This window comes from Alligator sinensis, unplaced genomic scaffold (genome assembly GCF_000455745.1).
Source record: "Alligator sinensis unplaced genomic scaffold, ASM45574v1 scaffold237_1, whole genome shotgun sequence".
In the NCBI taxonomy this organism is placed as follows: Eukaryota; Metazoa; Chordata; order Crocodylia; family Alligatoridae; genus Alligator; species Alligator sinensis.
The window spans coordinates 547,449-558,623 of NW_005841849.1; the positions used below are offsets into that span (position 1 = coordinate 547,449).

The 11,175-nt window shown below is 48.6% G+C and overlaps 1 protein-coding gene across 1 annotated transcript in view; it reads left to right on the forward strand.

Annotated features, from left to right (window-relative positions):
- Positions 1-10,666, forward strand: part of LOC102379568 (allantoinase, mitochondrial-like) — an 83,655-nt gene extending 72,989 nt beyond the window's left edge. Inside the window, exons 3-12 of the mRNA XM_025209067.1 lie at positions 1,089-1,240; positions 2,514-2,628; positions 3,716-3,862; positions 4,223-4,268; positions 5,540-5,633; positions 6,018-6,204; positions 8,280-8,418; positions 9,194-9,366; positions 9,934-9,966; positions 10,328-10,666. Of these exons, the coding sequence (XP_025064852.1) occupies positions 1,089-1,240; positions 2,514-2,628; positions 3,716-3,862; positions 4,223-4,268; positions 5,540-5,633; positions 6,018-6,204; positions 8,280-8,418; positions 9,194-9,366; positions 9,934-9,966; positions 10,328-10,489 (1,248 nt within the window). The 3' untranslated portion in view covers positions 10,490-10,666. The remainder of the gene's footprint in view (positions 1-1,088; positions 1,241-2,513; positions 2,629-3,715; positions 3,863-4,222; positions 4,269-5,539; positions 5,634-6,017; positions 6,205-8,279; positions 8,419-9,193; positions 9,367-9,933; positions 9,967-10,327) is intronic.
- The last annotated feature ends 509 nt before the right edge of the window (positions 10,667-11,175 follow it).

An 11,175-nucleotide genomic window follows, 5' to 3' on the forward strand; every position in this document is an offset into this window, starting at 1 on the left:
TCCTCTCCCCTCCGGGACCTCAGTACTTCCCCAACTATTCTTCTTACCTCATTGAAGTCCGCCATCCTGAAGTCGAGGGCTGCTGCCTTGCTGCAGACTTTTGCCAGCTTGCGCTGGTTGGTCAATTCCAGCAGGCAATGATCGCTGTTGCCCAGGTGGTCGAGCACCTGCAGCCCCCTCACCAGGCCGTCACCTGTGGCCAGCACCAGATCCAACAAGGCGTTTCCCCTGGTGGGGCTGTGCACCCCCTACGTGAGTGGTCAGACCTGTCTGACTGTTCTTCCCAGCAGATGTCTGAAAAGTTCAGGTCACCCATGATGACCACGTCTTTTGACCTAACTACCTCCGTGAGGTGACTTAAGAAATCCCGGTCTAGCTCTTCCCCTTGGTTGGGTGGCCCGTAGTAAACCCTCACCGTTAAGTCCCTTTCCCCATTAAGTCCCTTTATGACATTGGTGGAGTTGAAAGTAAAAGAGCTTTGGATATTATACTCCTTGTTATTAGGTCCAGTGGTGATGTGGTCTGCATTTATGTTGGGGGCCTAGAAGGCATCTAGGTCCATTGCAAGGCCTGGTGCCTTGGTGAGACTGGGAGTTGGGTAGCCTGTTGTTTGAGAGAGGTTGTTTGAGGCTAGGGAATCGAAGCCAGGACCGGTTTGTCCACATGACTCTGTTGTCCTTGTCCCAGGGTTGGTACTGTAGCAGGTCAGAGTCTGGCTCTATTGATCTGAGTGGCTACAGTTTTGGGGATTGTATTGTAATTGTAGGAATTCCTGCTTCAGATCTTTCAGATATATATCCCATCACATCAAGACCTAGCGAGCATCCTAAGCACTTTCCTGTGGGCCCAGATAAGCGTTGCAGAAAGGACCATCCAGTCACAAGGCCATAATGCCCACAATAGTATAATGCCTCTCAGTGAAGCAAATAGGGTCTGTGCTCTCCCATCCCAAGAGGCCTCAACCCCCCAGCCTTCTGCATGCAGGAAACCAGACCCTTTAAATGCAAAATAGTCATTTAAAGATGGAGACCCTCTGGCTTTGTATTATAAGCCAAGCTGATTCTCCTTCATTTCCCTTCTCTCTGCAGGTGCTGGACGTTGGAGATCTGGTGGTTATGCCTGGAATCATAGACCCTCACATCCATGCCTGTGAGCCAGGGCACACAGTCTTGGAGAGTTACTCTTCTGCAACAAAGGCTGCAGCTGCAGGAGGCATCACAACCATTGTGGACATGCCCATGTACGGTACTAGGGAGAGGGGGAAGAGCACGTTAATACCATTCCTAGTGCATGGGAAAGTAATGGCTGGTGCTGAGGGCACAATGCACACATGGATTCACCCTTGGATCTTAAAAGTTTGAGAGAAGAAGAAAGTGGCTTTTCACTTTACACAGTACACCTGAGTCCACGGGGTCTTGGACCCCTGCATGGTCTTTGCATGGCTAGTCAGCCTGTCCCAGCCCCTTCTGAACTGCACAGGTGTCTCTCAAATTCAGTGGGAGCTGGAGCATAGCCCTTCCAGACCAGGGGTCAGATCCTCAGCTGGTGTGAAGAGTGAAGTCCTGCCAGTTTACACAAGCAGGTGTCTGGCCCCAGGACTCCAATCTGTTGGGTAGAGGAGGTGTGAGGGCACCACTCTGGTTAACTGTTCCCAAGAACTGAATTACTCTAGGTGTGAAGGCAAATGGGTACAGACTGTTAGACACCTCCCAAGTCAAGGAAACCCCAGCCTTTGCTGTAAAAAGTCCTTTTATGTGCAATTGAGTGAAATCTGTTTCCAACTTCTCTCCTGACAACCATATTTGCAGCGTGAGAACAACCTCCCTCCAGGCCTCAGCTCCAAGCTACAATGGCAATAACTATGTGGAGGAGCTCTAGGATCTTGTACCCCCACTGCCTTCAGAACCTCAGGGCTAAATGTGGTTCAGCTGCGCTCTCTAATGGCCACTTTTAGCTCCTGCAGGTATTGATGCTTTTCCAGTGGGCCAAAGGGAAATGCTTTATTAATAGATTACTCTGAGGGATGGAGGAGGAGACACCTCCTTAGCATTGATTCTGATGTCCATTCACAGGGCTGATGACTGCTGCTCCTAAACCTTACTCAATCTGAGGGGGCCCTGCAGGAAGGGAAGTCTGTGGGGATGGTGACAAAAAGTCTGTTTTGATAGGGGGCCTGGGAAACACAACTCATATGTCAAAAGTGAGGAGTCAGGAAGAAAAATATCTGCTGGGGATTATCATTTTAAATGAGCCTCTCTGTTTTGATGGCTCTGGACCCCATTTTGCCTTGCCAGTCCTGCCTCCCCTCCCCCTGCCCTCTATCCCCAGCCCATTACATCATTGTTCATTCTCTCTCTCTCTTCCAGCTCTACACCCAAAAACCTACCCAGACCTCACCCAAACCAAGGTCTCCTCACCCCCTCCTCACTCCAGTACTCATGGCTCTAGTCATGGACTCCATGCCAAGAAGATGTTTGCACTGGGATAACCTGTCCTATCTGTGTGCCTTTCAGGAACTGTCTTCCCCCAACCACAACTATGGCAAACTTTGATGCCAAGCTGAAGTCTGCCAGAGGACAGTGCCACGTGGATGTAGCCTTCTGGGGTGGTGTCATCCCTGGAAACCAGGTCAGTGGTGGTTATTCAGGAATGCAATTGCACATACTTCCAGTAAGACAGGGAGCAAGGACAGAGCCCAGGTCTTGGCCACTCTCTGGATAATTCAAGGGCAGGGATCCAGCTGTACTATTGTTCCAAAAAGCAAAGCTCCACGGGCCAGGTGCTCAGTGCCTACCAGAAGTTCAGACCTGCTCAGCACCCACTGCCAACCCAGTATGCTGAGCAGGCTTGGAAGTGTGGTCTGGACCCAACAAAGAAATATCACTTATGAACCAAAGGTCATGACATACAGCAAGGGAAGCTGATCAGGCTAAACAGGTCTTCCTCTCAGCTGAGTTAAACACCCTGTAGGCACTCACAACAGTGATACTTACTGGTAAAACTCCCATTTGCTCCAGCAGGGCAGTTAGCCTCATTTCCCTTGAAGGCTTAGAGGAGACTCTTACTTAGGTTCTTGTCCATGTTAAAGAGTCTGGGCTGGTCCAGCAAGCAGCTGTTGGAAGGCACATGCTGGTTCACTCCATCCTCAAGGTTATCAGTAGTGGAGCAGTCCAAATCAAGAGTGATCATAATAATCCTTCAATCCCGAATACAACAGGAAAACACCTTGAGATTGTCCGTGATGGCCAAGTGAAACAGCTGCGACATGGCTATCAGTGCAAGTCAGACCTGCAGCCTGGGGCATGAAAGATTTGCCCATGGAAGGGTGCTCCAACCTTCAAAGTCAACTGGAATTTGACCATAACAAACTACTGGCTTTAGCCACTGTGAAGCAAGCTTGTTCAACAGGCATGCAAAATCACTGGAAAGGCCTGAGCTTCCCACACCCTGTGAACAGCACTCAGTGTGTCAAACATTGGCTTGAATCTGGTTTGTGTTGCTGGAACACCCTGAAGCCCTGACTGTGTGTCAGAGACTTGATACCTTGACAACATAGAACATTACATGTGTTTCAGTTGTTTAAGTTATCTGCAGTGGTCCTGACCAGCACTTGAGCATTAGGGCTCAAGAGGCAACACCTGTAAATGCTTTGTATGGCCATCCCCATGTCCAAAGTGATACCAAAACCAGAACGAAGCCTTTTGAATTGCTGTAGGATGAGCTCCTGCTGATGCTGCAAGCTGGAGTCCCAGGGTTCAAGTGCTTCCTGACTGGATGTAGTGACAATGAGTTCCCCAGTGTCTGCCTCCAAGACCTGCACATGGTAATGAATGAACTTGAAGGCACAGAGTGTGTTCTCTTGGTAAGCATCCCTGCCCAAGCCCCTCAATCCCGTCTCTTCTAGTCCTAGTCCCTGTTTACAGCCTCTCCCCGGACTCAACCCTCAATGACACCAGATTGGAAAGGCATCATTTTACATGCATGTAGCTTAGGCATAATTGACAGCACAAAGAAGAAGGTGGAACAGGACAGGATTGGCCTATCTGTTTAGGGTTCAGCAAGGATCCCCTACTGCATAGGTCAGGGGCTCAAAGGACAGGTGCTTCACCATTGCCTCAGACAAGCATGGAGGGAAGGCATTAAACATTTGGAATGGTATTAGATGGGCAGCTTCCTACCCCAACCACATTAACCTGCCTCACTGTTTGGCTTTGCTTTCCAGTTCCACGCAGAGCAGGATCTGGGCCAGTGGGAACCTGTGGCAGAGGGTACGTGGTAAGGACTCAGATAGGGAGTTAAGGCCATACCATATGGCTTGTCCTCAGCTACACATCCTACAAAACAAATGGACCCAACTCTCATTACACCAAGGGCCTGTAACAGGCAGGGATCCCTCCTGCTCAGTCTATGGAGTCCACAGCAAACTTGTCCTCAGCCAGTCCCACCACCACCCTTCCTGAGGTCCAAGCTGCTTTTAGACAACCTCTAGCACCAATCTGGACAGCTAAACCCACATGACTCTCTTCTGCTACCAATGCATAACAAGTTCACAGGGCCAATTTTACACTGACCTGAGCTGGACCTGCAAGGCCTAATTGTCCCTCTCCACACCCCAGCACCTACTCAACCTTCATTGGGCACTAGACACCCAACCAATCTCAGCCTTGGTAATTACTGCCCAAAGGTACACCATACAGATATCTGCAGCACCCAAGCACACTGCTGCCCTTTCCCTCAGCAGACTCAACCATATTGCCCTTCAGGGTGAGGGAACCCAGACCTATCCAGCTCCACTAAATCCTAGTACAGGCCCCTAAATGACTATAAGAATTGTCCAACAGACTGTATTCTCCTCCCAGCAATCAACAGCCTCTGAATCCCTCCCTACAGCTATTAAGGCAAACATCCTCACCTCCATCCTACTTCAGCTCACAGCCACCTGTCCTTGGCTACTTTGCTCCACAGTCTTCCCTGGTCCCCTGTGCTCCCATTGGGAGCCACCCAGTGTCATCTTCCAGGGAGCTCCTACATCATCAACTGAAAAGATACAAGTGAGCTGCCTTCCTGGTTTGCACCCCTTTATAGTCCCAGGGAGCAAAGCCCCAAGTAGGCAGACTGCCCTTAAAGGGACATTCCCGAGGACTGTAAAGGTGCACCCTTGTGCACCTAAGTGATGGGATTAGAAGGCCCCCATCACAAGCCCCTTTAACTTCACCTGTGCAGGGTGTACACACAAGTGTGTGTGTGTGTGTGTGCATGTGCATGTGTATGCATACACACACACACACACACACACACACACAAGTTGGTGAGGCAGAAAGAAGTACATTGCAAGGAAGAGCCTGCTGGTGGTTCACAGATGACATCTCAATAGATTTAACCTTTCCTGGGTAGCTCAGCACTCCTGACACATCATGGGTCAAAGTCCCAAACAGAGCAAGCAGCTCACTAAGAACAGCAGCAAATGAGCATAAATGCCATGTGCCTCTGTATGCAAAAATATAGCTCTCTTTCCATCCTCCTCCCTGTGTCTGTGCAGACCCAGCTGAGTACAAGTCCTTCCTGGACTCCTGCCCTGATGCCATGGAAGTAGATGCCATCCACACCATTGCTGACCTCTGCCTCCAGTACAAGTAAGAAATAGCCTGTTTACAAACTCTCCCTTTCTCAGAGAGGGGGCTGGCCGGTGGGGAGGAGGGTGTGTGGGTGCTGTGGAGACAGCAGTTTGAGTCTCTGAAGTTCCCCTCTGCAGGCCTCAATGATTTAGGTTTTAGCTGTCACTGTATTAAAAAAAAAAGGGTTCTTTAGCCACTTTCCTTGCAGTGGTCACCCTGGGAATGTAAACTAATGTCAACTGATCACTGGGACCTATCCAGATCCACAGGCTCAACTGACCAGGCTGCCCCCTGGTTCAGCAACCCACCTGGAGGCTCTGCTCTCCAGTTGCAAAAGCCAAGGAGGGAAACCACAAGCTCAGTGAAAAAGCAGTGTAATGCTCTCACATTCTGTCCTGACAGGATGCCCTGCCACATTGTTCACCTCTCCTCTGCTCAAGCCCTGCCCATCATCAGGAAGGCTCGTCAGAAGGGTGCACCACTCACTGTGGAGACAGCACACCACTACCTCACCCTGACCTCTGAACACATCCCACCTGGAGGCACCTACTACAAGTGCCGCCCCCCTATCCGGGGCAAGAACAACCGGGTAATGGGGTGCACTGGTTGCTCCCTTGTGAAGTCTTATCTCAAAAAAATCAAATATTGTAAACATAACAAAAGTCAGGAAATGAGGACACCAGCAATGGCAGAGAAAAAGGCAACCTTTTATGAACAGACAGGAAAAATCAGCTTGGGCTAATAGGGCAGCTGCTTTAATTTCTATAGTTCCCACTTTCTTTTTAGTCCTGGTGCTCAGTCTCATGCTTCAGGCTGCTCTTTAGCTCATGCTTCTGTCACCATATTGTGAATAAGGATTGCCTAGAACAATGGTTTTCAACTGTAAACCCCTCGGGGTCCACAGACTATGTCTAAGGGGTCCATGAAAGATGACTATTATCAATCAAAAGTATGTGAATACCCACACTTATAATTCAAAGGGGTCCGCACCTCCATTTAAAATTTTTTAGGGGCCCACAAATGAAAAAAGGTTGAAAACCACTGCCTTAGAGCAAGCACGGTGCCATCTTGGGAGGCGGTTGTGAGGTGAATGTCAGAAGTAGAGGGTTGCAGCATCTAGCTGCTACATGAACAAGGCTTAAACAAAGGTTTCAGACATAGCAACAGAGACAGAGATAGATTTGGGACGTGTGGTGGAAGGGAAAGGGGTGGGATTAGCGGTAGTCTATGGGACAGTAAGAACAGAAAGGATTGCTATATGACTACACATGTGATCAGAGGGTTTGAAGTTGGACAGAAAACTCAGGTTCGTTACACAAAACCCCACCAGATGAATCATGTGATAGATGATGAAGACACTCAATGTTAGACGAAAGAGGGAAAGGCTAAGGTCACATCTCTAATGGGCACTGACAGGGCATGAACGACGCGTGTCCCCAGAGGCTGGTCAGGCACAGTGACTGCCCACAGGTGGAAGCACTTTTGGCGGCAGGGGCATGGCAACGGCAAGCGGGGAGCTCCTGCAGGCAGCCACAGTGGTGTTGGCAGTGGGAGCAGGCCAAGGTGCCGGAGGCGGTGGCGGCAGTCGGGGAGTGAACACCAACTGCCCGCAGGCAGCGTCAGCATCAGTGGTGCTTTTCACAGGGGGTGCACCGCCAATCTCAGGGGGTGCACGTGCACCCGTATGCACCCCCTACATGTTGCCAGTGTGACAGGGTGAAGAGAACGTACCGCCAAAGGAGCTGCCAGATAAGCTGTAGAGGCAGCAGGAAAGTGCAAAGTCTCTGAAGTCAAAGGAATACAGTTTCTGGAAAGATTAAGTAGTCACCAGTGTCAGCAGAGGCAGTGGGTAGCTCAAAAAGGTTATAGAGAAAGAGGCCCTTAGCTTTGCACTATTGCTAGCTCTCGTGAGTTTATATGTACTTCTGGCACATTATTTAGTTGCAATACGGGTAGGGACCTACTGAATTCACGGCGAAAGTAGAGTGAGCAATGGCTCCTTTAATCTTGCATGTTCCTCCTGCGTGCACCTTGCCCTACCTCCCACTGCTGCTGGTTAGCGGAGTACCCCACCACTCCCTCCTGATCAGCAGGGAGGCTAAAACCACAGTTTTAAACTTGGCACCATTTTTGTTTCCCCACTAGTCAGCAGCAAACAGCAGGGCCATCAGGGGCCCCCCAGACAATCGGTGGCAGGAGGCAAAAACAGCACCATATTTAAAACCACAGTTTTCTCCTCCCCGCTGAACAGAAGCAAGTCACAAGTGGGTCCCCTCCACCAATCAACAGGAGGTGGGGTGCAGGAGAACCTGCAAGATTAAAAGAGCCACGGTGCACCCCATTTCCACCATGAATTTGGTAGGTCCCTAAATATGGGATAAGCAGGTATAAAAAGGAGACAACGCTGGAACTCAATCTGTACAGAGTTTGCTTGCTTGTGTCTTCTAGTAGTTTCATAAATGTTTGCCATTTAAGAGGGACTCTGCTCCTGGATGTCATGGCAGGATGAATCAGGAATTCTGAGTGGAATAATGATCCCTGCCTGCTAAGTGAAGCAAATCTTTGCCTGCTTTCAGAAAGCCATTCTCTAGCCTCCACAGGAGGAGGAGGAGAGCTTGATCTAGCCAGCAGTGGAGTTAACCTTTCCCTTTCTCTGGGCTCTAGGAGCAGCTCTGGGCAGCTCTGCAAGAAGGGCTGATTGATATGGTTGTCTCAGCACACAATCCCTGCCCACCAGACCTGAAACACCTGGATGAAGGAGATTTTTTCAAGGCCCAAGGAGGGATTTCCTCACTGCAGTTTGGTGAGATGATATGGACCAAGCAGCCTGGCTGTACTGAGTCAGGGAGATGCAGGGTATACCTACCAGACCTTAGAGTCATCTTAGGCTCTGGGGCTGCAACAGAAGCCAGTTCTGATACTCCTGATGATTTCATTCATTGTGCTCTGTCTATTCTGCTTTCCCACCTCCTCCTCTCTCCCCATCTAATGCTGCCCTATCCCTCCAAAGCTGAAGTGATGTCTAGCACAGCCATCTGCTTTGTTCTTTCCTCTTCATCCTCTCAGCACCAGATACAGCATCCTGCTATTTGAGCAGCTCCCACTTGTGCAGGAGTGACCTGACTAGTCCATCATATGTGGCTCTTGAGTGCTTTCTGTTTTCTTTGCCCCAGGGAAGAAGCTTGCTTCTATGTTTAGACATTAATTCCAATGTGCTGCATTGAAAGGTTTTTACTCTCGGGGAAACTGAAGGATGTGCACCTGGCACTTGGAAAGAAAAGCAGTAAGGTTTGTGCTCAGAAATTTACCCAGGGCAGGTTGGCAGAGGCATGGGGAAGACGTTTGCACAGCATCTGCCCAATGGTTGATCATTAGTCATTGATATTAGGCCCTTTGGGCAAAAAACAATTAATGCAGCCACAGCTTTAAAAAAAGGCTGATCAGATGAAGTATATAACTTTCCACTTTCTCAGCCTCAGAAACCATAGGCAACAGCAAGCCACATAGCCAGAACCGACTCATTTAACATCTGTGACCTATGTATGCATGTCCTGACTGTTGTTGGAAACCACATGCAGGGCTCCCTCTGTTCTGGACCTCAGCAAAATCCAGGGGATTCTCCCTTCATGACCTGGTGCAACTGATGTGCACACGTCCTGCTGCTCTGAGCAGACTGGAAGACCAGAAGGGGTCACTGAGGCCAGGAATGGATGCTGATTTGGTGATCTGGGATCCGGACAAGGAGTTTGAGGTACTGATGGGGAAGGAGTTGGGCAGAGAGATGCACTTAAGGGGCATGTGAATAGGCTAAGAAAGCAGTGCAATAACAGATGGGAAAATGGAATGAGTGCTTGGCTTGAGGTGGTCTTATAAGCAGGGATCCTAGTTTTCTCTGATTAAAAAAAAAAATCCTCAATTTTTGGTTTTAAAAAAGTAACCCAAAATCTACATTTTTGAGTGATTAAAATGAAACACCACTGTATATGCATCTATATAAACCAAAAATAGGGGATTTTTTTTTAATAAAAAAAAAACAGGATCCCTGCTTATAACATTCCACTGAAATGCAAACACACTGCCATAATTCATGAGAGGGCAAATCTGCTGGACTTGGATCTGGAGAGGATCTTTCGGTGCCAGCTTCTTTCATCTGTGACCCATTACACTGAGATGTTACATGAACTTCAGTTTCTTTTCCCTCCTGAGGAGGTCCAGGACGATGACATTTAAAACTGCCTTTTTTATGGAGTAGCACAGATGCTCGCAGTTCAGGATCCATTATTGAATCCATCTAAGTGTCTCTTCTCTCAATTTTTAGGTGAAGAGAAACATGATTCACCATAAGAACAAGGTACAAAAATTGTTGACATTTTCTGTTCACATAATGCATCTCTCTTCCCCCAAGCACCATGTAACTCCTTTATATATGGTAACCTGTACCACTGCCTCCTATGTAATATGCACATTCTGTGGCTTCCATTTCCAGGGACAGGGGTACAAAAAGGAAGGGTATCAGACACTGTTGGGATTCCAGATTCCATCTGGATTTAGTCAGGGTGCAACTAATGTTGTCCAGAAATGTATCCCAGAGGTCTACCTTTTGGAGGTGAAAGGGTGTTCACCTTCCATGCCAGTTGTCCCAAACAGAAACTCCTGCTAAAACATTATGATTCAGACGTTTGCCTGAACTGTTTGCCATGCTTTTGTTGTAGCTAACCCCGTATCTTGGCTTCCGGCTTTGTGGAGAGGTGTTTGCTACTCTTGTACGTGGCAGATTGGCTTATCTGAAAGGGAAGTTCTCAACCAAACCACAGGGAGATCTGCTTGTGACTCAGAGAAAAACATCCATAAGAATCACCTCCCCATACTACTGAAAGGAAAGGAGGAGAGGGAGGACCACGAGACCAACTAAACCTATGAGAAGCTCCAATACAGATCTGGAAAGAGAAGAGGACTCCTTGGGGTGGGTAGGAGAGGGAAAAGCCATGGAAGCAGAGGGAATGGCAGTTTCCTTAGTGTGCTTACATAAACTCATACCTGAAACAAAAAGAGCCAGTGTGTAGCTATAGACATTGCCTGATCTGGTGCTCAGCTGCTGAAGGAATCAGAAGCTCCACTGGTTCAACTGATGTGGTCTGGCTGCTGTGACACCAGGGCAGGTTACAGTGTCCTGCAGCAACAATTTGGCTAACCCTCACAGTTCCCCAAGAAGGACATGAAGTAGGACTGATGGCAGAGGGGGCAAAAGGGTCAGGGAAAATGAATCAGGAAAATCCTCTTGTCTTTTCTCCTAATGTCCCACACTTGCAATATATAATTGAGTCCCTCACTTGCAATATATAATCCCCATGACTGGACACACTGGCTGCTGACAGATATGGGGAAAAAAACTGCTTTGCCAGAAAAAGCAGTACATTAGTTCAACTCAGCGCTGCATCATCTGTGTAAACAACGTGCTTCAGCGGGGCTTTTTGGTGCTTTTATCTAAGAGCTGATTGAATCAGCTCTTAGATAAAAATGCTAAAAAAGCCCCGTTGAAGCACCCAATCTATACAGAAAT